The 23,844-nt window shown below is 36.4% G+C and overlaps 1 protein-coding gene across 1 annotated transcript in view; it reads left to right on the top strand.

Annotated features, from left to right (window-relative positions):
- LOC131840992 (ankyrin repeat domain-containing protein 29) overlaps positions 1-23,844 on the top strand; it is a 60,296-nt gene extending 36,452 nt beyond the window's left edge. Inside the window, exons 2-8 of the mRNA XM_059189216.1 lie at positions 10,842-10,952; positions 16,385-16,483; positions 18,688-18,786; positions 20,257-20,355; positions 20,784-20,981; positions 22,408-22,503; positions 23,573-23,844. Of these exons, the coding sequence (XP_059045199.1) occupies positions 10,842-10,952; positions 16,385-16,483; positions 18,688-18,786; positions 20,257-20,355; positions 20,784-20,981; positions 22,408-22,503; positions 23,573-23,782 (912 nt within the window). The 3' untranslated portion in view covers positions 23,783-23,844. The remainder of the gene's footprint in view (positions 1-10,841; positions 10,953-16,384; positions 16,484-18,687; positions 18,787-20,256; positions 20,356-20,783; positions 20,982-22,407; positions 22,504-23,572) is intronic.

Genomic DNA, 23,844 nt, shown 5'->3' with positions numbered 1-23,844 from the left:
TTTAGTGGAAAGCTGTTAATGTAAAATTATAAATAGATATTGTTTTCAGTTTTAGTTATGGTAATAGATTGCTTTGATTATTTCTTCATACCTTCATGTATTACCTAAATGTAAGAGATTCTTTTTCCTGTATCGTACTTGTGTAAAAATAACATATCTAATACAAACGTCCCAATGACGCAATTCGCCAATAAATTTAGAACATCTGTGTCTTCTGGCCCTTGTTTTCAAGTGTTGATGACGTGCCCCACTTCAGTCATATGACGTAAACCAGATTTAAAGATCTATTTAGTTTTATAAACGACTAGCTGTGCCCGCGGTTTCATCCGTGTTTTATTTCAATTAAAATATAGCCTATAGATATGTTATTCTGATGTACAAGCTATAATACTGTAAATTTTCAAAAAAAATCCGTTTTTGCGTGAAAGAGTAACAAACATCCATACTTACAAACTTTCGCGTTTATAGTATTACTAGCTTTTGCTCGCGGCTTCGCTCGCGTTTATTTATCCCCTTATGGGTGGAATTTATCAAAATCCTTTCTTAGGGGATGGCTACGTCATAGTAGCTTTATGCAAGCAAAGTCTCAGCCCGATCGGTTTAAAATTGACGATGTTTCATATAAACTTTCATCCCCTATTTTATCCCCTTGGGGGTAGAATTAATCAAAATCCTTTCTTAGCAGATGTCTACCTCATAACATCTACCTGCATGCCAAATTTCAGCCCGATCCGTCCAGTGGTTTGGGCTGTGCGTTGATAGATCACTATGTCAGTCATCTTTGAGTTAAGGTAGGTGACCCAAATAAGGCCTACCTTAATTTTTTTATTATCTAACTAGCGGATTTATAATAACAATGCACTGAAAATTTTACTACATGCATATGAATATAAATACGGTACATACACCTAAATAACATTTTTTACAGTTTTCGTCTGTCTGTCTGTTTGTTCCGGCTAATCTCTGAAATGGCTGGACCGATTTTGACGGGTCTTTTTTTGGCAGGTAACTGATATAATAAGGAATAACTTATGCTACTTTTATTTTAGTCCTGTTATTTTATAAAAAGAAAGTTAAATTCCACGCGGACGAAGTCGCGTGCACAGCTAGTTATAAATATTTTAAGATTATTTGCAGGTATTAAAAACGCACGTGATTTTAGCGTTAAAAAATTATATCTCTATCTATCTATGGATCTATCAATCGACAATCACGACCGAATAGAAAGTATCTGCTGTCACTTTCTGACTATCATAGTATGATTTGACACATTGCTTGATTATTTTTGTATTATAAAGTGGGTCACGGCGAGCTCACATTATCCATTGCTAATGTGAAATTGTGTCATATATTTTTATGGTTCAAGAAGGATTGAAGATCAGTAAAGGCAATTAGATACATAGATAGTGTATGTACATAAATGCTAACTACGTAGTGTTATAATTCCAAAAGAAATTAAGAGAGAAATTCAATGAGGCAAATATTCCCACCGTTGCTTCTCAATTTATATATTCAAATATCCTATATGTTCATAAAAATCTTGACTTATTTCCAAAAAAAACAGCAATATTCATAATATTAATGCTAGATTTAAAGAGAAACTTGCTGTCCCCAAGTATCGTTTAAAAAAAGTCGATAGGTCTTTTATGGGAATAGGTATAAAAATTTACAATAAGATACCAAAGGATATGTTGGAATTACCCTTAAATAAATTAAAAACATCTGTTAAATCATATTTACTGAGCAAAGCCTATTACTCACTAAACGATTACTTGAATGACGAGTGTGCATGGCAATAGTTGTTCATGCACTGAATTTTCATTTAATATTAGACATAGACACCTATATAAATATACATTGTAAATAAACTGGCTTTTAAAAAAAAAGTTATTCAATTGAGTTTCTTTCCAGTTCTCAATTGGATCTATATACCGAACTGGACGATAGGGAAAAAAATAAAATTATAATGTAAAAATTTGTCCTACATGAATAAATGTATTTGAATTTGATTTTGAAAATCAACTATTTAGATATGTAGATATATAGTCAAAAATTAGCATTGCTGAAGAAATTACCTACGATATCAAAATACAAAAACAGTTTTTTGGAACTATTCTATGCTGTTGATCGTAACTGATCTTCACAGCTTCACTGGACGATAGAGGACGAATGCAGATGGCACTCCAAACCCGTGGATATATGGAGCTGCTGAAAGCTAACTCTTTCTTGATGGTTACGACTACAGTCAGGGGGCACCACCAGGGGTTGGAATGTAGGCTTAGGCCTTCGTAATTTCAACCCTCTTTATATTGGACGGGGTCTGAAAAACTCGATTGTTCACCAATACACAATATTAGCTAATTCGCATGAAAATCCAATAGAGTATAAACATTTTTAAAAATGTGCATGGTGTTGGATTTATAATTAATTTTCAGAATAATGAATAATATACTTTTATATTTATTGTAATAATAAAGTAAGACGAGCAGAGCGTAACCTAAATATTTACGGCTAAAATTTCGTTTGAAAGTATTGTTTTCGCGCTTGGGTGAGAGAAGACGGAAGGTTTTAATATTCATCCATTTAACTTACTCTTCATATTATGTATTTAAAGTAATAGAGTTTTTTTTTCCTCGTCTATTTTCTATTGTGAAGACGAGGAAAAATGTTAGGACACTTGATACGGCACGATGATTTCATGAAAATTATTATTGAGGGGAAAATAGAAGGAAAGAGGGGGGGGGGGCAAGACCAAGGAATAGCTACATCAAACAAATTGAGGACAAAATGGGAGTCGTGTCGTATCAAGAATTAAAGAGCATGATGGAAGATCGCGGAAAGTGGCAAGAGCTCCACCGACAAGAGCGTAGCTCTTAAATTATGAATGAATGAATGAAAGTAATAGAGTAAACCGAGTAGAGCTTAACGTAAATTTAATGTAATGTAAATGTAATTTACGGCAAAATTACGATAGCAAAATTTTGTTATCGCGCTTGAGTGAGAGAAGACGGGAAGGTCAGAAAATTCTTAATATTCATCCATTTAATTTACTCTTCACATATTTCAAGTCAATAATATCAAGATTACGAGTGAGATTTCTTATTGAGTGGTTCCACTGAAAATCAACGCTGCAGTGACAAGCTGCGGCACCAGCTGATTGGAGCCCCTTCAGCTCATAGCGCGATATTAGTTTTTAAGTTTTTCTATATTTTTACTCTATATTATGATGCTGAATAAATTATTATTGTTATTAATATAAGGAATAGTGATACGACTGCCTACGTCGTAATTTTATAGAGAGGACACACTCCCCTTAATACTCCAGGAAGCATATAGTGCGCATACGGTGTGTGGTCATAGATCGATGGTAATGATAACGTATTATATTCTTTGTACTATAATCATTGCGGCCGACTGTTTCTGATCGCATGTGCAATCAAGATTATGTTTATAGCGGCTACCGTTTTTGTTTCCCTGTCGGTTAATAATTTTTAGAAAACGCCCGGATGTCACTTTCCTAGTCGTTGTCTATGGTAGTATTTTTTTAATCTTAATATTATTAATAATAATATGATATGACACCAGTCACACCAGGCACACAATAAGTACACACACACTCACACATACATACACGCGCACACACACATACACACACTCTGCACTTACTTGGTTTCGGCCCGTAAGTGGATATAGCTGAGAAAAAATAATGAATAACAATAATAATAATAATAATAATAATCTCAGGACAATTCACACAGCGCCATCTAGACCCAAGTTAAGCTAGCTAAAGCTTGTGTTATGGGTCCTAGACAACTGATACAAATACACAGATAATTTTTTTTTTGTAAATACATACATATTATACATAGAAAATACCCAGACCGATACAAACAATCATACTCATGACTACAAATATATATCACCATCGGACGGAAAGCGGTGTGCTAGACCGCTAGACCACCGAGGTCGTCGAAATTATTTATTATAAACGCGAAATTTTGTGAGTATGGATGTCTGTTACTCTTTCACTCAAAAAGTACTGAACGGATTTTGATGAATTTTTACAGTAATATATGCATAGAATAACACATAGGTTATATTTTATATTGAAATTTAATGTAAAGCCGCAGGTACAGCTAGTAATATTATAAATGCGAAAGTTTGTGAATATGGATGTTTGTTATTGTACTGACCGGATTTTGATGAATTTTTACAGTAATATAGCTTATATATCAGAATAACATAGGCAATTATTTAATAAAATATTATGTAAATTGGTCAAAATATAATGGTAAATGTTAAGTATGTGTGATGCAGACGAAAAGAATTTTTAATAAACTTATTGGCTAAGTTATATATATATCATTGGTCATCGGCAATTTGTCCACGTTTTTACTCACTCATTAACACAATCATCAATTAACAAAATGGCTAGGACCGCCAGGAAAAGGCGAGTAAAATAGAAAAGATGGATCGATGACATCAAAGAAGTAGCAGGTAAAACTGGATGAGTGTAGCTACAAATAGAAAGTCATGGAAATAGGAAGAGACTTTTATCATGGGACAATATATAAAGAAACCAAATTAATTACACTTGATACATAAATTTAAAATCCTAATTATATGGAAAATAAAACTTCCATGGGTTGTTAATTACCTTCCTATTTTATGTACCTAATATCACAAAATAAATGATTGATTGATTGCAGGTTGATTTGTTTTATTGATAGGTTTATCTGATCTATCGGTCAAGCCTCTGCTACTGATATCTCTCTTTTTTTAATAGAACTAATACTCTAATTTGAATGTTTTAAAATTGACAGTAAGGTTCCTGTGAGACTATAACTATAAAAATTAGATATACTGACAATGTAAGATGCAGAACAGCAGACATATATCCAAAGCAAAATATGTTTTTAACGCTAGACTACGTAATGGTAAATTATTCTAAATAAAAGTGATACGTTTGTTTTGAAAAGTTGTAAAATGAAGTTTCTTTTTATTGTAAATAATTAGAATTAAAGAATTTATTTAAACCAAAAACAAAGTTTTAACAATAACATGTTATACGTAAACAACTACATTATTTTATAAAAAAACTGTGTTGCAGTTATTTGCGCTCATCTCCAGAGTATTGTATACAATTTAATAAAAACTAAATTCCTTAATTAGTATATCTAATAGTCTATGGTATGGAATGAAAGCAAAGCATGTCGCAGATACCCAGTCATTTTAACAATATCAACACGACTGAGTCAATAATTATAGACTACACATGGTATTATGGTCCACACCATCAATTTCACAAGTCCAGCGTTCTCGCGTGTCAATGATTGCATGGATCCAGTTACAGTTATGGCGATCTGTAGAACTATTCTGTGAGCATCACTTACGAATTCGAAAGCGGAATCCAGGGTGAGATTGTACATTATTTTGTAAAACTCTATAGCGACTTCAGTGCCACACGCTCGAGAGCAGGATGGAGGTAAAACAGGCACTTGTGATTTTTTTAGATATATAGACAAACTCGATAACACAGTAGGAACTTTATATTTGCAAATGGATACGAGTCTCTTAAATGAAAAAAATCCGTCATACGCGTGAACGGATGCTGCTTGTGGGGACTGGTCTGCTTTTGCAATAGCATATGCTGGTGGTCACACTATTCTCCCAAGTTTGAGTTTAAAATTTAATCTGTATTATTCTAAATATGTATAATATTAATTTGAAAAGAATACGAGCCGAGTTTCTTGTCAGTTCTTTTCATCTCGAAATCATTCCGAACTGACGGTAGATTTGACATATCATAAGAGTCTGTAATAGACCTACATGAATAAAGATATTTTGAATTAAAGATTTTTGAATATTGAATGAAGTGATGAGTGAAATGAGTCGATGATCGAAAACGCTTACAGAATACCAATGCGGTTCTTTTATCTTACTGCACTATAAATGACGGGAGAAAGTACATGGGTACCACAAAATATTCGTATCATATTACAAACTCTCAAATTGTTCGTACGTAGCTGTAAAACTTTCAATTTCATCAGGCGAATGAGTATTAAATTTCATCTGATTTCCAAAGCAATAATCACTGCGATGTTTTAATGAACTAGCTAACCCGATAGTTGAACTGTCTTAACTATGAATATTGAATTTTCATTAGTATAATTAACAACAAAAATCCGGGAAAATTTCATAATTTAATCTCTCTTAACAACCTTCTCCTGATAATAACAAACACAACAAAACATCTTACAATAAAAAACACGAGAAATTCGAATTTAAACACCATTTAGTCATGAAGGGGCTTAGGCGCTTATGAACGTCAAATTTTTATATTATAATTTTTTCCATACCGTCCAGTTCAGTATACAGATTCAATTGAGAAGAACTGGCAAGAATCTCAATTAAATTTCCTTTTTTTCAAAGCAGAGGTAAAAAGTAGCGAATTCGGTCCAACCGTTCATAGTGCCGTTATCAGGGGAAATAGAGATTTTTTTTATATATGCATGACATGGTTCTTCCGCTACGGTTCCCCTTCTAACCAAGTTCGCTCCACGTGTTAAATTCAGCAAGATGGTTTTTAGGGCGACTGAGCAGAAACCTAACTACAAGGTAGATTATTAACAATGGGGTCAATTACAAATCCTTCTCTCTGCTAAATGTGATTAGAATTATTGTATTTGGCTTCCTGTTACTAAATTTAGCGTACTAAGTCAATTTGATGGTATTCCAATCAGAGCATATTTTTCTAATTACATAAATAGTTCAACGCAATGTAAAACATGACTAATATAGAATTTCGCAGTTACTAGTTATAATATTTGTACAGATGTAGTCTTATTAATAAACAATGCCTTCAAATGTACTACGTCTGAATTTGTTCAATACAAACATTGAAATTTTTACCTAAATGTCGTTTAACTGAAGTTAGTAATTCGTTTTATGGCAAATGCGTAAGGTTTTATAACAAAATACCAGCGGCTGTTATAAATCTGCCTGAATAAAGATTTAAATGTCATATAAAATACTTTCTTTGCAAAAAAGCTTACTATAAAATTGAAGAATTCGTTAACGACAATAATGTTTTTATAGAAAAACATTAAATCCATAACACTGTCAATATTATCTGATTACACTAATAATGAGTGCGTAGCGACTTTTATGTTGATTATCGGATGTCTCCTACTTGTTATACTGTAATTATTTATATAAAAAAACATCTATTCAAAAGAGCAACATATAAGTTTCTTGCTCATTCTTCTTGTGATGAATCTGCATTCCGAATGAGTGGTAGAATCAAAATATGACTATTCAAAAGTGCTTGTAATGAGTTTATTTGAATAAAGATTATTGCTATTTCTATTTCTAGAACATATCCACAACAAATCAGCAACTTTAAAGTACAAATTTAAAGAAGAAATGGCAAAATTTAAAGTAATAACCACGATTGTGTCAATCTAGGTAAATTTTAGAAAGCTAATAAAATCCTGCCCTATCTAGAAATAAATCTCTTTAGGTATACTCCTAACAGTGGTACTAAGTTAGACTCTGTATCTGATACGCTTCTAGTTGTCAAGATACTACATGTATTCGCTTTTAGGACTGATGAAAGTTTCCACCTCGGGTCAGCCTTTATTTAGATACTGACCCCTTTTAATATAACTTGAATACTATATGCTTTTGGAATAGCCTATGCTGGTGGTAACTGTGTTGGTATTCTCCGAAATTTGAATTTGAAAATGAATCTGTATTATTACTAACAGGTACAACATTTATTTGAAAAGACTACAAGCTGAGTTTCTTATCAGTTCATCTCATCTAGAAACTTCTCATTCCGAACTGACGGTAGATTTGACATATAAGAGTCTGTAATAGACCTACATGAATAATTCAAATTTAAAGTATATTGTCAATTCTCTTGTCACAGTGTTTGAAAGTCATCGAAACGGTTTGACTGATTCTTATGAAATTGAGTAGTGTATTGGGTGGATCATCCAAATTTTTTATTATTATAAATAGAATACAATAATCCAATAAACTTATTGTATCTATTGTCCTTTTTTTGTAATTTAAAGGAAAATTATTAATCACTGGTAACAGTAGAAATGTTCACAAGTTAATGCTAACTGGCATATAACACTTGTAAGGCTAGATAATGTAGTCCTTAAACAAAGAAATGTGATAGTAATCTTAATTTAAGTAAATTATAGAGATTCAACGACCATCAGTGTTATTAATTTTCTCTCAATCAATTCCTCATTGCGCATGTTAATGGCATACCATAAGAACCGTGATCATGCAAGTACAAATTATCGTCCGTGAGATGTACCGTAATCGTATACCGCAAGAAATACGATAGTATGCGATTAAATTGCATCGGAACACGGGAAATGGCGAGCTACCACTCACTTTTATCCCGATGAAATGATAGTGTAGTTTGTATGACACCCTCTGCTGGGTTTCTTCCGTCAGAAAAAGTCTATCATTACATAGTATAAAATAAAGTCGCTGTCGCTGTCTGTCCCTATGTATGCTTAAATCTTTAAAACTACGCAACGGATTTTGAAGGGATTTTAATAGATAGAGAGGAAGGTTTATATATATATAACAAACTGTATACGCGACTTCGTCCGTGTGGAATTTAACTTTATTTTTCTAAAATAAAAGTAGCCAAGTTACTTCTTATTACATCAGCTACCTGCCAAAAAAAGTCCTGTCAAAATCGGTCCAGCCATTTCAGAGATACATGCACATCCGTGCGAAGCCGGGGCGAGTAGCTGGTCATTAAATAGACAAGAAATATACCATGATAATCACGGTATAACGGTAAAATACGACAGTTGTACAATCAAACAAACAAGTGCACAATTGTAAACAACTATGGAGAATCACTGTCATTAAAATTAATGACGATTATAGTCTATAGAAAGGCTTCACTTATTAAAACAAAAGAATACTTAATTCCAAGATTACAAGTGCAATCTTTGATGGCATCTTACTCAGTTTGATGCGTAGTATCAACTGATTCTCTACTTGTTATACCCGAGGAGGGTAAGGTTAATCTTCTTATATTAGAAATAGAGCAGGGTATATTAAATTTTTTAGAGCGAAACAATGCACGCATTGCTATGGATCATGTACGAGTATGCCCCTATTGTTGGTGAAGGTCCGTCCGCAGTTTTGCCTAATTATTTCTGTAATTCTGCTTACATAATGAGATATCGCAATTAATTAAACATTAATTACTAGCTGTACACGCGACTTCGTCCGCGTGGAATTTAACGTTATTTTTCTAAAATAAAAATAGCTTACGGTACTCCTTATTACATCAGCTGCCTGCCAAAAAAAGTCCCATCAAAATCGGTCCAGCATTTCAGAGATTAGCCGGAACAAACAGATAGGCAGACAAAAATTGTAAAAACTGTTATTTTGGTGTATGTACCGTATTTATATTCATATGCATGTAGTAAAAAACGGTTATTTCAATATTACAAACAGACACTCCAATTTTATTTATATGTATAGATAATATTGTTTCATGAATAGCTATTAAACAACGTACATAATGCGACCTCGAGATAATTAATTTATTTTTAGTATTCAGATACGCAGCATCAGTGTCGGTAATAACATGATCATGCGAGATGCAGCTGATAATGTGATCTCCACTGTTTGCAATGCGCTAGAATATTCATAGAGTTACAATTATACAGTTAAAATACGTTTTGCACTCTCTTCCCGTTATTTGTAACTGTGGTTTATATTTTTGCTGGTTTTTTCTTGTATATTTGCATGTGTTATTTTTTCTTTATCAGTAATGAAAATTGCATGTTCAGTTAATTGGTATATTGATTACCTTTGAAAATAGTACGTCTCGATGTTTATAATGATTAATTATAATAATGATAAATGAAATATTGATAAAAATTCAAATTCAAATTCAAAATATCTCTATTCATGTAGGTCTATTACAGACTCTTATGATATGTCAAATCTACCGTCAGTTCGGAATGATTTCGAGATGAGAAGAACTGACAAGAAACTCAGCTCGTATTCTTTTCAAATTAATGTTATACATGTTTACAATAATATAGATTAATTTTTAAATTCAAACTTGGGAGAATAGAGTGACCACCAGCATATGCTAATCAGTAATAATAATAATAATCCTGGACCATTCTCAAAGCGGCATTTGTAACTAACAGCCTTCTTAGTCTAGCCATTTAGCACACCGCTTTACTTCTAATGGTCGCAGGTTCAATTCCTCGCATGGTGCACATATGTATGTATTTACAAAAAAATATATCTAAGTAATAAATACTTAGATATATTTTTTTGACATAACATAAGGTAGGTAGGGTTAGGTAACAGTTACTATAACCACAGATAATATATTACATACTATAACATACCTTTTTTTTAGAAATTCAGTTGAGTTCCTTGCCAGTTGCCAGCCTCTGTGGTCTAGTGGTTTAGCACACCGCTTTACTATCCGATGGTCGCGGGTTCGATTCCTCGCACGGTACAAACATTTGTATTCATGAGTATGATTGTATCGGTCTGGGTATTTTCTATGTATAATATGTATGTATTTACAAAAAAAAATATCTAAGTATTTATATCAGTTGTCTAGTACCCATAACACAAACTCTGCTTACTGTGAGACTAGATGGCGCTGTGTTAATTGTTCAGGGTTATTTATTATGTAAAACATTTTTGTACCCAGAATTTACACCTGTATAAGATACGTTGTGACAAGTTGAGAATAAATACTCAATTGAAAACATACTTGTTTTGTTTTCTATTACTAATGTAATACACTTTCTTTTTTACAGAAAGAGTCTCGTACCGATGTGCAGTTCCACCTGGCAGCGCTGCGGGGTGACTGCAGCAGGCTCCGGCAACTGCTGGACACCGGGAAGGTGCACATCGACTCCAGGGACAGGGTGAGTGGTACTTAAAGTTGTTAGTTATTCTGAGAATAGTGATGATCATCATCATCATCGTCATGTATGTTTATCTATATGTGTATTATAAATATATTGTCTACTGTGTGCCTTCTACCTTCTCCATGTGAATAGACTGACAATACCAGGTTGTCTGTAAGAAATTGTTGTTAGCGATAAGACCGCCTTTTGTATAACATTTTTATATACTTTATTGTTGTTTGTCTGTCTGTGTGCAATAAAGACTGAGTTATTATTATTATTATCATCATCTTAATGAAACATAATAACATATTTTTTACAATGTTATTTTAAATCTTATATATAAAATTCTCGTGTCACAATGTTAGATACCATACTCATCCGAAACGGCTTGACCGATTATTATGAAGTTTTATATGCATATTTAGTAGGTCTGAGAATCGGCTAGTATCTATTTTTCATACTCCTAAGTGATAAGGGTTGTCCACCCCTAACGTTATTATTTTATTTTTTGGACAATTATTTTTCAGACTGTATTTGTATTTTCTATGTATATTATGTATGTATTTACTAAATATATATATATATTTAGTAAATACATATATATATATATGTATGTATCTATCTATGTATTTATATCAATTGTATAGTACCCAAAACACAAGCTCTGCTTAGCTTGGGACTAGATGGCGCTGTGTGAATTGTCCAGAAAATCTTATTATTATATTAGAGTAACCGTGATTGAACCTACTACCGTTATGTATTAGGTCAGAGTTGCGCAAAGGGCACGGAGCGCACTTTGTCTATGAGCCTCGGTTGTGGTTGGTTGTGTAAGAGATTACGTGACTCAGTGGATCGCGGGAACTATAAATCATACAACAAAGCGCTGGCATTACGGATTTACAGCCTATTTGCGGACGCGAGTGAGGGACGGTAGCGTTTTAACTTAATTAACAGTATTTTTATAGTAATACTAGCTGTACCCGCGACTTGGTCCGCGTGAACTTTACCCTTATTTTTCTAAAATAAAAGTAGCCTAAGTTAATCCTTATTACATCAGCTACCTGCAAGAAAGTCCCGTCAAAATCGGTTCAGCCATTTCTGAGATTAGCTGGAAGAAACAGATAGACAGACAAAAATTGTAAAAATTGATATTTTTACACCATAATTTCATTACCGTACCGTACGAGTACCGTATTTATATTCATATGCATGTAGTAAAAAACGGTTATTTCAACATTACAAACAGACACTCCGATTTTATAGATAACTCGCCCCGGCTTCGCACATGTGTTCCTGTATTATAGATATATATATAAACCTTTCTCTTGAATCACTATATCTATTAAAAAAAAACCGCTTCAAAATCCACTGCGTATACTATGGAGGTTGATCTCCAGGTGGTTCCTCCTGGAAACCGTCATGATAAATTCCTAGTGAATTTTGCCACGATGGGCTAACTGACCTGACTTCGTGTTCATCTTATCATTCATAAAGCGGGTGCATCATTCCATTACAATTAATAAAAAAATTGAATTTCAAAATGAATCTGTATTATTGTAAACATGTACAACATTTATTTGAAAAAATACGAGCTGAGTTTCTTTACAGTTCTTGTTATCGAAATCATTCCGAACTGGCGGTAGATTTGACATATCATAAGAGTCTGTAACAGACCTACATGAATTAAGATATTTTGAATTTGAATCAAATTCAAATTGAATTTGAGCAAACCGCTGCGGTTAATAAAATTAGTTATATATTCCGCTACCGCTTATGCTATACACCACGCAATAGTAAGCTTATAAAAAGTAGAAATTGTCCGAAAGTGGGGCATGCGTTTTATTTCAGTACTAAAGCTCAGTATACAGAGTGTGGTATACAAGTTGTACCACTCCGGTGAAGCTGTAAAGGCCAGCTGCGGCCAACAGCATTAGAGTAGTCCGAAAAAAAAACCACAGAACACATAATAACCTATCGGTATCGGTACACAATGCAGTCGGTACTCGTAATTCCCATGTAATTTTTTTTTATAATTGAGTTGTTACAACATTACTGTTGTTAGATAATAAAGTTCATACATTCATGAGTGAGATCACAGAAGTGTATATGATTATGTAGTAACGATATGTTGATTACTATTCAAATTTAAATTCAAAAATTGTTTATTCATGTAAGACATATTGGCAGCTTATGAACGTCAAATTTTTTACATTATGTTTTAATTTTTTCCCTACCGTCCAGTTCAGTATACATACATACATATAGATCATATTATCATCTGCTTCTTCCTTATCCCATTTATTAGTGGTCGTTGTAATATATTTTTCTCTTCCATTCATCCCTGTTCGCAGTCATCTCGTTATTTAGTCCCTTTCTTACCATATCATCTTTCACACAGTCCATCCATTTCTTATAACCATCCACATTTATATGTAAACCTTCATTGTCCTTGAAAGGTTTTTTTCATTCCTATAGATTACATGCGAAAAATAATTGTATCTATGCGCATACGAATACACCATGCATTCGTATGCGCAAACGATTTATTTCTTATAATATTATTATAAAAATTTTAAGAAATTAAAAAAAATATCTACATACTGACTATGCCATGTATAAATAATTATTTATTCATAAGCTTCCCACATGATATCTTTTTGGATCTTACTAAATAACCTTTCAATCAATATTTGCATACCGCTACGATGCTACTTGCATCGTAATGAATTGAAAATAAAGTTATAATTAATCTAAAATAAATATAATAAATAAATTTCAAATAAATGTTATACATGTTTACAATAATACACATTATTTAAAAATTCAAATTTGGGAGAATCATTCATCAGTCCATTTTATATACTTCTGTAAGCATCATCATTATTGTGATGTGTGATCATTGCAATGTTATTCTATACTTATTTTATATCTACACACTTCAAATCACTAATCCACTTAACATGACGATGCTTGATGATGTTAATCATCGAATGTAAGTAGTGCCTTATCATTATCAGATGTAATGTCTCAGACTGGAAGGTCATTGACCTCTAATAGTGATATCAGAATTAAAGACTATATTAATTTATATATGTTTTATATTATAAATAAATCTAAGAATATAAATAAAATTGGAGTGTCTGTTTGTAATATTGAAATAACCGTTGTTTACTGCATGCATATGAATATAAATAAGGAACATACTCCAAAAAAACACCTTTTAAAATTTTTGTCTGTCTGTCGTTCTGTTTGTTCCGGCTAATCTCTGAAAAGGCTGAACCGATTTTAACGGGACTTTTTTTGGCAGGTAGCTGATGTAATAGAGAGTAAGTTAGGCTACTTTTAATTTAGAAAAATAAAGTTAAATTCCACGCGGACGAAGTCGCGTGTAAAGCTAGTAATAAATAAATGACCCCGGACAATTAATTTATAGTTCCCGCGATCCATTGAGACACGTATCTCTTACACAACCTACCACAATGGAGCCACCTAGATAGAGTGCGCTCCGTGCCCTTTGCGCAACTCTCAACTAATACGGTAGTAGGTTCAATCACGGTTATTCTATTATTAATAATATCTTCTGGGCAATTCACATAGCGCCATCTATTCCCACGGTAAACAGGTCTTGTGTACCTCGTACCCACAGTACTAGACAAATGATATAAATACTTAGATATATTTTTTTAATATACATAGAAAACATCCAGACCGACACAAACAATCATACTCATGAATACAAATGTTTGCACCGTGCGAGGAATCGAACCAGCGACTACTGATACACTCCTCCAAAAGTCTAGTACAAAGGATTCGATCGTACGACTACCAAATCGTACCAAAGACTAAAATTCTGGACCCTTACGAGGCTTCTCCGACTACCTAGTACATAGTGATTATCTCACGACAGAAATTATTAGAGAGACTATTAGAATATGCAAAATACATTAAAATTCTGAAAGTACGGATCTATAAGAAACACTAGTGAAACTGCTGGCTTCACTCGCATGAAATTTATAGCATGTGTTATTCCGACGTATAAGCTATTTTAACTGTAAACTTTCATCAACTTCTGATTAGTAGTTTACGAGTGAAAAACTAAAAAACATCCATCCATCTATACGTCTATATTCATAAACTTTTGTGTTTATAACATATAAGCTGTGCTTGCGGTTCCACCCGCGTTAAGAAACATAATAACCTATGTGTTATTCTGATGCATAAGTTATATTACTGTAAAGTTTCATAAAAATCCGTTCAGTAGTTTTTGCGTGAAAAAGTAACAAACATCTATACTCACAAACTTTATAATATTAAATGATTAAAAACTGTTAAAAACAAATAGGTATCGGCTCGTATTTGAGCCTAAAAATAACATCACCATACTATAATAGTATAAACCTTATTTTTAACATGTTTAGATAACCAGCAGTTAAGTAAGCAGCAAGTTAGGCGTTAACTGTTTCAATTAGTGAGTTGTTTAACGTACGCGTTTATGTCTCGTCGTAAAACTTGTTGATTGAGATGTATGTATGTATTTGTGCAATAAGGAAGTACTCTATACTCTATATTATTACATTGAAGCCAAGAGTGAGAGTAAGATATCTATATATGTATATTATGTCTATATATATACTAGCTACTCACCCCAGCTTCGCACGGGTGTACATGTATTATACATATAAACCTTTCTCTTGAATCACTCTATCTAGTAAATAACCGCTTCAAAATTCGTTGCGTAGTTTTAAAGATTTAAGCATACATAGGGATACATAGATAATTTATCTATGTACTTTTATCAGTTATCTAATACCCGTAACACAAGCTTTAGATAGCTTAACTCGGGTCTAGATGGCGCTGTGTGAATTGTCAAAAAAAAAAAAAAGGTGACTGACTGACTGACATAGTGATCTATCAACGCACAGCCCAAACCACTGGACGGATCGCGCTGAAATTTGGCATGCAGGTAAATGTTATGACGTAGGCATCCGCTAAGAAAGGATTTTGATTAATTCTACCCCAAAGGGGATAAAATAGGGGATGAAAGTTTGTATGAATTGTCAATTTTAAACCGATCGGGCTGAGACTTTGCATGCATAAAGCTACTATGACGTAGGCATCCCCTAAGAAAGGATTTTCATAAATTCCACCCCTAGCGAGCGAAGCCGCGAGCAAAAGCTAGTACAATATATGTACATAATCGGAATGAAAGGCCAATTTCTACCCAAGGTTTTGAATTTTGTAAATGTTAATGCCTTTGCTCCTTGTTATTGTAAAATGAATTTATATTACTATGAAGAAATGTACATATAAATCATAATCATAATCATAAATATGGCTGGGTAGCGGCAATATCTTGGCCAACATCGAGATCTGATGTTTTTTTGTCTTAAATGCCATATTAATATTTGATGAATGATTAATTTTTTAATTATTTATTTTGTTTGCAGGATGGCACGACGCCCCTCATCCTGTCAGCAGCGATGGGCCACACTGACTGCGTCCAGGAGCTACTGGAACAGGGCGCAGACCCCGCCTGCTGCAGAACGGTATGACCCAACACATGTGTCACTCTACGTGGCTTTTTAAGTTTAAACAGACGATCTTCTTACCATTTTTTAACGGATGTCACTGGAATAGTACCCCTCCTGCGCTAACGGTTTACGCTGGCGGGGCACCGGTGGAGGATGATAAGATGAACATGAGGTCAGGTCAGTTAGCACATCTTGACAAATTCACCAGGAATGTATCACGATGGTTTCCAGGGGGGATCGTGTGTCAACCTAACATGGAGCATTGCTAGTAATGGGGTCATGAGTCCACATTACTGACAATCCCTTTCCCCTCACTTCTTAGCATTCCATGGATTAACTGTGCATGTGCCAGATCCGTCGTGAGGCAGAGAGGGAAACTACGAGCAGTTCCCGGGACTTGTGACTCCAGTGTAGAAATAGAAATGAATGCATAAAGAATGCCAAAAAAAATTATTTAAGCACTTTTGAATAAACATATTATTTTATTCTATCACCCATTGGGCACCAGACTCATTACAAGAAGAATGAGCAAGAAAATTGCGCAGATCCGTCGTGAGGCAGAGAGGGAAACTACAAGCAGTTCCCGGGACTTGTAACTCCAGTGTAGAAATAGAAATGATCTTTAAGCAAAAAAATTTAATTTAAGCACTTTTGAATAAACATATTATTTTATTCTATCACCCATTGGGCACCAGACTCATTACAAGAAGTATGAGCAAGAAAATTGCATGTTGCTCTTCTGAATAGTTATTTTAAGTAAATTTGGTTTAACTAGAAGACAAGTTTTAACAAAGAATGTTGATGTACTTCGGCAAGGGGCCCATTTTGCCAACATACACTCGACGTACATACACCTTCACTGCTCGTGTTTCTCACCCTGGTAGATAAATCTGATAAGTCTGCTAGTGCAGCTTTAGATTTGACGACCTCGGTGGTCTAGTGGTTTAGTACACCGTACGTCCGATGGTCGCGGGTTCGATTCCTCGCACGGCACAAACATTTGTATTCATGAGTATGATTGTTTGTGTCGGTCTGGGTGTTTTCTATATATAATATGTATGTATTTACGAAAAAAAATATCTATGTATTTGTATCAGTTGTCTAGTACCCATAACACAAGCTTTAGCTAGCTTAACTTGGGTCTAGATGGCGCTGTGTGAATTGTCTTGAGATTATTATTATTTATTTATTTTCCCAAAAATTCTCATCTCCACTCTTAAGAAGTGGAGATGAGAATTATTATTATTATTAGATACACATTCTAGTATAGAACTTACTACAGTTCGAGACAGGCCAAGATGTTTTATATTGCAGGGAGCTCTCCCGCCCGCTCCGACCACAATTAAATTGGCCATAGTCTTTTTAAAATATAATTAAAATAATATTAACGCAAAAAGTAGCAGTTTTCTTAGTTCTTCTCAACTGCTGTAGCTAGCCGAACTAGGCGTTATGGATAGTGATACAAGTTAATGACTTGCAGAAGTGTCAGACTGAAAATGTTGAATATAAACAAATTTTTATTTTGACTTTCTATTGCCACAAAATTACTTTGTAAGCTGTATCGGTTTTAAAGCTAAGGTTCATTCATTCATTCATAATTTAAGAGCTGTGGTCTTGTCGGTGGAGCTCTCGCCACCTTTTACGATCTTCTATCAATGTTTTTAGTTGTTGATACGACCAATGGCGTAGTTAGGTAAGCAAGGGCCCTGGGGCAAATTTGGGGCAAAAAATGAGCTACTGCGTTGTGGACATTACAGTTTTGTTAAAACGCACATATCGCTATCAGTCAAATTGACAACACTGCGAATCCACAGAAAGAATTTAGGGGAATTCCGAAGGTACAATTTTCAAATTTCTCTCAACTGAGCTGTCATATTTATTTTGTATTGGGAGAAATTTTGAAAAGTTCTGTTTGATTGAAATTTTCTGGTAAGGTTTCGAGGGCTCCCTGAGCTTTAGGGCTCCGGGGCGCTGCCCTGCCTAGCCTCTAGGTAGCTACGGCACTGGATACGACCCGACTCCAGCTTTTTCCTTAACCTGCTTGATATAGCTGTGAGTTGTTAAGATTGAGCAGTCAAATTACAGAGTAATGACATCAGAAATGGAAATTCATTAGAAGTACGGCACTACCAGTGTCGTAGGTAAATTTTTTGAGGTACATAGTGCTTTTAGATAGGTATATAGTGTGTACCCAATTTCTAAAATTCGATTTATGTTAGACAGGAACGAGTGCGTTGTTCTTCGCGGCTCAGGGCGGGTTCCTGGACATAGCCAAGCTGCTGCTCGACGGTGGAGCGGCCATAGATGCACCCAGCACGGTATGTACTGAGATCCTGAGTGATTGTTTGACGCCCTCCGTGATCTAGAGGTTTAGCAGAGCGTGTTACTTCCGATGGTAGCGGGTTCGATTCTTTGCACGGTACAAACATCTGTATTCATGAGTATGATTGTTTTTTTAAAATCACTAGTATCCTGACGACTTAGGCGTAATGCCGGTTAGTCAGGGAGAGAAACACCTCAATGCCTACAATATTCACAATTACCTATCTCTTATTTGTTTTTATAGTAATATAAACACTTTCGCTCCAAAACTCCCGCTGCCTACGTTCAATCATCCGTCATCCACTTGTCAATGTCACATAGATTACTTTGGCTCTGGCCTCTGACGTTCCGTTTCAGGTTACATGATTATTGACTTTACCATTTTTAATTAATGGTGCGTCACACGATAGTTAACAGTTTGTATCAGTCTGGATGTTTACTTGCCAGTTATCCGGTGTCACACATAAGCTTTGCTTAGCATGAGAATAGATGGCGCTGTGTGAATTGTCCCGAGACATTATTATATGAGTTAAATTCCATAGACTCTACCAATTCAGAGAACACAATAAAGTGAAGTTTCACGGTTAAAACTACTTCACATAATGTTAGAAATGGCAAAAATTAATCAACTCACGACTAGATGGATTCCGATGAATAATCGTTGCCGGCACTGAACTCCGAACGTTTGATTTGGTCAGTTTAATTTAAATGACTAATTTTATAAAAATATATATTCTTCAATAATAATAATTTATTATTCAAAGAATGGATTACTTAGTTTCTCGTTTATTTAATATCATGTTCTCGCGACTTCGTCCGCGTGGAAATTTACTTTATTTTTCTAAAATAAAAGTAGCTTAAGTTATTCCTTATTACATAAGCTATATGCGAAAAAAAGTCCCGTCAAAATCGGTCGAGCCATTTCAGAGATTCGCCGAAACAAACATACAGAATTTTTTTTTAGAAATGTTATTTTGGTATATGTACCGTATTTATATTCATTTGCATGTAGTAAAAAACGGTGATTTCAATATTACAAACAGACACTCCAATTTTATTTATATGTATAGATTATTACATAATGATAGCGGAAGTAAATAAAATAACATAAATCCATTAAGTACCTTTACATACAGTCTTTCCTGCATGAAAGACGATCCGTGCGTGAGAGAGCGTACGTGTAAAGGCAGGTATCATCATCATTATCATCAACATCACCATCATCATCATCATCATCACCATCGTCATCATCACCATCGTCATCATCAGCCGGGAAGACGTCCACTACTAAACAAAGGCCTCCCCCAAAGATCTCCACGACGCGGACGATCGGTCCTGCGCTGTTAATGGCAGGTATTAGGGGGACTATTTAGATAGTAGTATTTCAAATTATGGTCTATGTCCAGCAGTGAACGTCTTCCGGGCTGAGACGATGATGATGATGATGATGATCTCAATAATTTCAGGACGGTGGCACCCCATTATTCGTGGCGTGTCAGTGTGGACATTTGCCAGTCGTTGAAGAGCTGATACGGAGAGGTGCCAATGTTAATTCCTGTATGAAGGTATGTAATATATGTTTATTATTGTCTTTATTATTTGTGTGTATATTTTGTATAAATTTAATTACACAACGTAAAATGTACGTTTATATTTGTAGCTCGGTGGTTATCAGCTCAATGCTGTAACGTTATATATGATGTGATGAGGTGTCGGTAACAATGTATGTCTGTAGCTTTAGGATTTGTCGTCGTCGTCGGATGGGCCGTCATCTTGTTTACCATTCCATTTAGTAATAGTAGTAACTTTTGTCAATGTGCATGAGAGTAATGATGATGACGACTTTGGTTGTGATGATGAGGGCGACAATTATAATGAGGTGGTGATGGTGTTGCTGATGATGATGTTTTATGTATACCATCATCGTAAATGTCATCATCATCGTCATCAATAGAAACGACACTATGTGAATGTGGAGTGTCTGTGGTCACAGGACGGCGCGACGCCGCTGTTCATCGCGGCGCAGAACGGACACGCGCACGTGTGCGCGGCGCTGGTGGCCGCCGGCGCGCGCGTGGACGCCGCGCGGGCCGACCGCGCCACGCCGCTCTGGATCGCGGCGCAGTGCGGACACGACCACGTCGCGCGCACGCTGCTCGCCGCGCGCGCCGCCGTCGACCACGTGCGACAGGTAACACTCCACCACGTGCGACAGGTACCTACCATCACTGGGACGCCGCGCGGGCCGACCGCGCCACGCCGCTCTGGATCGCGGCGCAGTGCGGACACGACCACGTCGCGCGCACGCTGCTCGCCGCGCGCGCCGCCGTCGACCACGTGCGACAGGTAACACTCCACCACGTGCGACAGGTACCTACCATCACTGGGACGCCGCGCGGGCCGACCGCGCCACGCCGCTCTGGATCGCGGCGCAGTGCGGACACGACCACGTCGCGCGCACGCTGCTCGCCGCGCGCGCCGCCGTCGACCACCGTGCGACAGGTAACACTCCACCACGTGCGACAGGTACCTACCATCACTGGGACGCCGCGCGGGCCGACCGCGCCACGCCGCTCTGGATCGCGGCGCAGTGCGGACACGACCACGTCGCGCGCACGCTGCTCGCCGCGCGCGCCGCCGTCGACCACGTGCGACAGGTAACACTCCACCACGTGCGACAGGTAACACTCCACCACGTGCGACAGGCGCGGGCGACCACGTCCGAAAAATAATCGCGCCGCACAAAATGATCGTAACCGTTTGTGTCGCGCGCGCCGTCCTACTATCGATAACAAAGACATTGTAGCAGTGTCGAGCGAAATTAATTTGATTTTTTAATAATAATCGCGCGCAGTTCGTCGCGCGCGCCGCCGTAAAGTTGAAATGATTAAAAATATGCATGTTTATTATTAATACATAATTTAATTAACTATTGTATTTGATTAAGTATATCCAAATTTAACTTGACCCTTGTGGCCTTTTTTGTACTAATTCATCTGCTTTAGTATCATAAATCTACGCATTTCTGTCTCGAAGCTTCTTGCTATTTAATTTGTTAAGTGTGGAAACGAAATTACAACGATGAGTAATGTTGTGACCGACATATAAGATGTCATATAATATAATGTAATAATAATATATGTATGCGTCGATATCTATTTACCTTCTAGATGGGCGTTAGCTTATTTACCATTGCAATTAGTAGTAGTATTAATGATGTCAATGATGATCTCGATGATAATGATGGTGATGATATAGGCGATGATCAAGCATACCACCCCTCCGAAGGATTACCGTAGCCTACTGATGTCTAAAACGTCAGGGGTGCGTTGTCGAATCTTAATAAACCCTTAAAAACTCCATGCTATAGTTTCTAGAAAGAACCATGGCAGGTATGCTGATTATTATATCCATAATGATGCTGATGACGTTGATGATGAGATCGATGATGATGTCAATATGCCTGTATTATACTTTTTTTATACAAAATTGTTAAGTACATTTACCGTGTCGTAGAAAATGATCATCACTTATCAGCAATTTGTTAAAGTACACTCAATACTTAATTATTTATTTATTAATAAAACTAACAGCTTACAATTACTTACTTGTTTCAGGATGGTGCGACTCCATTGTTCAAGGCGGCACATAAGGGTCACGTCGCAGTTGTTGTTGAATTGCTCAAATATAATCCTAACTTAGGATTGTTACCTGTAAGTATTTTCTTTTTAAGTTTAATTTTGAATACATATACTTAGTTCGATTTTGTGAATTAAAGTAATAAGAAATTAAGTAGCTTTCCGAATGGATAGTGATAAATAATATGATGTGTACAATAGACTACATTGTGCTGTATTAATAAAAGGTTTTGAGTTTTGGTTTGTGATATTTAGGTCATTTGTAATATTTTAGGTTAGTGTACTTGTTGTTGCAATGCCATTTTTTCTGTGTTTTTATATTTGCTGGTAACGGGTTACAGTTACTAATTTGGGTGCATGTAATATTATGTGGTGATTTTAGACTTATCATGAGAAAATAAACACTAAATTAAATACAAGTAGATATGGATGATGGCGTTAATAGCATAAATACAGTAGGGTTAATTTGTTTTTAGTGTCAGACGCATGGTTGTTGCGTTTATGCATAGTTTATTTTGTGACTCAAACTCGAATCCTAATAGGAGATTCAGTTGGAGGAGGGTAATGAGTGGGAGGGCAGGTGGAAAGGAAGGAATAGGAAGGATCATGTCGTATTAGAAATACCACGGAATGACATCCATCCCTTAGGAATTAGCAAGTCTGGGATGAGGCGCTCGACCAGAGGTCGTGTGGGAAGCGGTGCAGCTTTAGGTGGGTGAGGGTCATTGTCGGCGTAGCGCATGTTTCTCACGAACTCCTCCACTGAGGGGTTTCTTTCGAATGGATGATAATAGAACGGTGCTTTCGTCTGTGCTAATGGTTTATGCTCAGGTTTAGCAGATGGGACACTAGTGGAAGGAAATAAGATAAGTAGAAAGTCAGGTCAGTTAGCTTATCGTGGCAAATTCACTAGGACTTTATCACGATGGTTTCTAGGGGAAATCGCGTGGAAGTCTACCTGACATGGTCGCTAGCAAAGTTATTATTCCATATCACTAGCAATCCTCATCGAGAGGACGTCGGGGTCGCCCGCACGTTTTCGTAAACTCGCATCATTGTAATCGCACCGGGGTAGTGGCATTCCGTTACCGACCACTGCTCGATCCTTTCGCGTGTCGTAACCGGGTGTGGCGGTGGTCCTCAGAACGGTCAGTCGGCGCTGCACGGCGCGGCCATGTTCGGTCAGCTGGGCTGCGTGCGCGCGCTGGCGGCGGCGTCCGGCGCGTCCGGACTGCGGCTGCGGGACGGCGCCGGACGCACGCCGCTGCAGGCCGCGCGCGCCGCCGGACGCGCGGACGTCGTCCACTACCTCGAGCGGCACCCGCTGCTGGCCGCCGCCGCCGGGCGACGCTAGCGGCGGCTACTACGCACCGCCCGCCTCTAGTGCGCCGCCGGGCGACGCTAGCGGCGGCTACT

The sequence above is a fragment of the Achroia grisella genome, unplaced genomic scaffold (assembly GCF_030625045.1).
Source record: "Achroia grisella isolate CSIRO2021 unplaced genomic scaffold, CSIRO_AGI_Agris_v1 utg157, whole genome shotgun sequence".
NCBI classification, from domain to species: domain Eukaryota; kingdom Metazoa; phylum Arthropoda; class Insecta; order Lepidoptera; family Pyralidae; genus Achroia; species Achroia grisella.
Note: the sequence above shows the minus strand (reverse complement) of the source record. Positions and strands in the feature narration are given on the sequence as shown.